This window comes from Propithecus coquereli, unplaced genomic scaffold (assembly GCF_000956105.1).
Source record: "Propithecus coquereli isolate 6110/MARCELLA unplaced genomic scaffold, Pcoq_1.0 Scaffold316, whole genome shotgun sequence".
NCBI classification, from domain to species: domain Eukaryota; kingdom Metazoa; phylum Chordata; class Mammalia; order Primates; family Indriidae; genus Propithecus; species Propithecus coquereli.
In genome coordinates, this window is record NW_012148797.1 from 2,325,879 (window position 1) to 2,330,957 (window position 5,079).

Here is a 5,079-nt window from a genome sequence, read left to right on the forward strand (position 1 = left end):
AAGTTTACCACCAAGTTATAAACAGTCGATTCCAGGGAAGTACTCAGAACTGTGCCAGGCACAGAGTCAGCCTCAATGAATGGCAGCTATTGGTGTTATTACTGGCCGCAAAGCAAAGCAACAAAAAGGATAAACGGGTCATGAGATACCTGCTTGTAAATCTGGCCTTTCTGCAACTTGTGGATCTTATCCCAGAGTAAGACACCTTTTTCATTCATCTTTCGGAAAGGTCTAACAACAGAAATGGGAAACATTACAACATATGGAGTAGTATTGGCTGTCTGCTGTACGAAATACTACACAGTTACCCACTGATAACGGGAAGTAGCCTCCTCCACAAGCCTAAAAAACCACTAAAACCAAAACTCTACCACCACGTTCCCTGGCCTAGTACAATACACTCCAGCATCCAAAGATGTCTCCTGAAAAAAAGAATACCAGAGTTAAATAAATTTGAAAAAACACTATGCAGTATGCATGCTCCTATTTCAAAGTTACTCAGGGCTCTGAATAGCCCTTGCTGTAAAGAAACCTTCTGTCACCCAGATTTCTCAAACTTGTTTGAATGTGCAGAAGACCTCCAAGAAAAGCTTTCGGAAATACTACCTCAGTACTTTTATCCAGCTTTATACCTGACATTCAGCCACATCAGATGAAAAACAAATCAGAGGGCCAGGAGCACTATGTTATGATGTTAAAGGAGGGAAGAAGAGATAAGGCCTCATTCCTCACCTTGAGGGTCTGGGTTTGCCACAAGGTAGCAATAAGTGTTACCTTAAAAAAGAAGGTAATTTTTTTTACCTGATTTTTTTTCTGATTAGAAAACTATAAACTCACTGTAGAAAATCTGGAAGATGCAGAAAAATACAAGGAAGAAAAGGAAAGTGACCCATAATTCCAGTACCCAGGTATAAATACTTAACATTACGTGTCTTTCAATTTTTACATAAAATCTGTTATCTGTTATCTTTCTCTTTTCTATGAACATAAAATGAGGATCACTTTATGTATAGTGATTTATATTGTTTTTCTCTAATATTGTGAGGAATTTCCCAAGTGATTACGTATTTTTAAGTATATCTTTTACAGCAATAAAACATGCTCACTGCTTTTTTTCCAAAAACATCATTTTTCACGGCAGCATAATACCCCCTCGCATAGATGCTCTGAATTCAGCCAGTGATCTCCTACTGTCGGGCCTTTAGGTTGTTTCTGGCCTCTCATTATTATAAATAACATGGGGTGAATACAGATGGAGGATTATTCAGCTATTATTTTAGGCTTCCAGAACAAAGGCAAAATAGATGTGTGACTACCTCCTGCCACAAGGAGAAGAGTCCAGGACACTGCCCCTCCACTGTGCACAAACCTGACAAAGGAGACGAGAAAGAGGCCCTTCCCCTACCACAGCCCGGAATCTACTAAGAAAACGCTTGGGAGCATTTTATCAAGGACCCGGGGACCCCCATGCCCCACGCCTTCTTTCTCTGTCCTGATGGGGAGTGCCGTGACTGCTCTGTGACCCTGCCAGCTGCATGTTTTCCCCTGCAGGCTTGAACCCCAGCTGGGGCCTTAAACATTCCCAGGCACTGAGGAGGGTGTTTAGATTGTTGCCCTAAACACCAAAAGAAACTAGCCCCAACCCTGAGCCAAATTCCTTAAACCCTCATATAAACTCCACACCCTGGCCCCTTCACACCTAGGAAGAACATCCCTTTCTCTTGTTGTCTGCCCAAGGATACGCTGCAGGCCCCTTATAATAAGTTCGTTCCCCTAATAAATAATGTGGGCCGATCACCCTGGAGTTCAGCACTTCTTTCTTTGGAATCCCAACCGACCCCATCTTGGGACAGTATGGAGTTCCCTTGAGGAAACTCCCCCAGCCGCTGCTTTTGGGGTGACTCCAGCCACAGCTACAGCTGGATGAGACAGTGACAAAGCAGCAAGCCAGGACTTGTAGCTATTTTTGATCACACTCCAGCTTTTCCTTCATTCTCTTGAATCCCATCAAGTATTTTTCAGTCCCTGCACACAGTTTCTGAGTTTGCCTCTTCTTCCAGGAGTCACTGAGACACGTGGAAAACTGGAAATTAGCATCATAAGAGGAATTTAATGCGTTCAACACTAACTGCAGGGCACCACACTCTGGTGCTTTAAATCACCTAACAGAGGAAAAGGTTGCCTGGTTATCAACTACAGAATAGATAAATGTGGGTGAAAGTGTTTCAAAAATAGGCCATTATTATAGGAGTTATTTTTAGAAACCTAGTACACTAATTCTCAACACTATGGACATTTTAGGGGGAACAACTCTTGGTGAACAGGTCTGTCCTACACATTAAAAGATATTTTAGCATCCCTGCCTACACTCTCTAAATACTGTTTCCTGTTACAATTCCTGTTACAACCCAAAACTTCTCCAATTCCCCATTTCCCAAGGCTGTTGTGGCAGGAAGATATTATATAAGACATAACAGAGATTTTCTCCACTTGATGCAAAACCTGTGTTGCAGAGAAGCTTTGCAAAATCCAATTGCAATTTTTAATGCGCCAATTAGTGCTCTATTTAAAGAGATGCCCACCAGGTGGTTTGTTGTTGCTGTTGTTTTCTTATGCTTCACAATGCATCTGCACCTAAAGACCTAATTTACTAAGGGATATTAAGTTTGGATTTTGCATCACTGTCAACCATTTTCTTAAAGCCTGACTCATAGGTCTGAAGTGGCCCAACTTGAACTAAGAACCGTTTCAATGCATGCAAGCTGTCTGCTATGTACTCATCTCACCCTCCTTGCTAGAAAGGTTAAAAATCTAAAGCTATAATCTCAGATGCTTATGATGTTGCAACTGAATCTTGCATAGACACACTACATATGTATTCACAGCAGCAAAGGAATAAAATCTAGTCTCCTAGAAAGACAGTCACTCACCTCCGTTTGTCATTAAAGAAGTTTGGCTTCTCGGCCTGAACGATGACCACATCAAACAGGTCCCTCCAGTCTCTCCCAACAATATAACTCATCCCTTTGTCCCTAGGACAAAAAGTCAGCCAGGTCAGTCTAACATTAAGGGGATTAACTATTTTTGCATCTTTTTCTTTCCAATTTCCAACTGCTAAAATAAATGGAATACAAGAAACGAGCCCAAAGCTAGCAATGAAACACAAAACAACTTACACGAAGCTACTGGGGCTGTTGGTGATGAGAAACATCTTCTTGCCATGATCAGCCAGTTTGGCCAACACTGCACGGGTCTGCTCAGCGTAGCAGATGTACTTTTCTAAGAGCAAGAGAAAAATTCATACACAGATTCAGCAGGAAATCAGTTAATCTGCAAGCACCCACTAAATGGGGCATATGGGCCCAGCACTGTCCTAGGCACAGCAGGAGAATAAAAGTCATAAGAGAGCTTGGTTCAGGGCAGTATGTGGGTACCCAGTGCATCAGCAACAAAGACCCTGCCTCCTCCGTCTAACTGGAAAAAACTAAGTGGGCTGTCGCTGCCAGCTCCTCCTCTTTTGAGTCAGAACTATGTCAAGTTCTGGGACAAAGAGATGACGTCTGAGATGCCAGGATTGAAGGACCCTCCAGGGCTCTAAGAGAGGCACGCATGCCCTGCAGCACCTGGAAGGCAAAGTAAAATGCCTGCGTGGTGGCACAAAGGCTGAAACGATTTCCATGACACTCTTGAGCACATACCAATGTCTGCTTCGATTGCTCTGTACATAATTCCTTTGATGTGGACGTCTCGAATTGAATCCTGTTAAAAGATACATTTTCATCAGTAAAAGTGTAACTGAGATAGCCTGAGTAACAGTACAAGTGAAATGGCAGTCGTGACAACTTCTGTCTTTAGAAATCTGACAATCCGGGCACTCAACAAAATCTAAATTCTGGTTTAGTTATCATAGGTGGTCCCTCGGGCAAAGGGTAAGTTTCCATGGTGATAGTGGCAGTTTCCAATGCACTTTTCAAAAGGGTCACTTGGAAGAGGTCACTTGAGTGAACAATTCTGAGTAAAGTCCCAGAGGATAAACAGTAATTTATATGCAGTATTGTGAACAAATGATGCCAGTTCATCTGGACAGAGGGAGTGATTGCTCTTCTCCTCTTTGCACCAATCTCCATCCCTAGACCCCAAAAGTAGATTCTGTAACCTGGAATGAGAGGCAGCGACAAACAGATAACAGGTTCCTCCTTCTCTCTTTGGTATCACCAATAGGCAAGGAACTGTCCATCAGACTGTAGCTCAGACAGAGATGTGGTCCAACTGGCAGGCACAGAAATGGGGAGGAGAGGAGGAGGAGGAAGAGGAGGAGGAAGAACAGGTGGAAGGGGAGGTGATGATTAATCTTTTGTAGGCTCAGGGGTGTGGCAGCTTGATGCTTGGCAGGTATCAAGCAGAGTACCACTTCCAGGTGGCAGGGCACAGGGTCTCTCCAGGGAGGCACTCCTAGAGACACATGGAAACTGTCTAGAGCCAGTAGCAAGAGACTGGGCTGTAAGGAAAACTGTGCCTAAGCCTTAGACTATTGGTGGGAGATTTCTGTCAAGAGTGGGCACTTCTGGACTGTGATCTCAACCCCGATTACCTTTCAGCACAAGCCTGTTTCAATTTCACACCAGCAGCAGCAGGCAGTGGTTAAACGCAAGGTGGACTGCCTGGCTTAAAATCAAGACTCTGCTACTTACTAGCTGTGTGACCCCGGGCAAGTTACTCAACCTCTCTGTGCCTCAATTTCTTTTCTATAAAATGGGATGATAATAATAGTACGTACCTCAAGGCATTATTGTGACTAGTGAGTTAACATGCATGAACAGTGCCTGGGACCTAGTAAACTCTACATAAGTGTTGGTATTGGTGGTAGTAATACTTATAGTAAAAACTGAACTTCCAAATAAACATTTTGCCTCATAAATGCAAAGTGTTGCTACAAGTGATTCTTAAAGATTTTTAAAGAGGAAGTATCTGTGTAACAAAAAGAATAGAAGCCAAATATTTACATTTAGTTCAGATAATACCAGACTGATGTTGAAAAACTATAATTCATCCTTTATCTTCCTAAAACCCAGGATTTGG

At 42.8% G+C, this 5,079-nt stretch overlaps 1 protein-coding gene across 1 annotated transcript in view; it reads right to left on the reverse strand.

The window, feature by feature from the left end:
• Positions 1–5,079, reverse strand: part of NT5DC3 (5'-nucleotidase domain containing 3) — a 53,627-nt gene that overhangs the window by 9,597 nt on the left and 38,951 nt on the right. Inside the window, exons 7-10 of the mRNA XM_012650246.1 lie at positions 3,699–3,759; positions 3,177–3,279; positions 2,931–3,032; positions 150–231 (exon numbers count right to left, since the gene is read on the reverse strand). Coding sequence (XP_012505700.1) covers positions 150–231; positions 2,931–3,032; positions 3,177–3,279; positions 3,699–3,759 — 348 coding nt within the window. The remainder of the gene's footprint in view (positions 1–149; positions 232–2,930; positions 3,033–3,176; positions 3,280–3,698; positions 3,760–5,079) is intronic.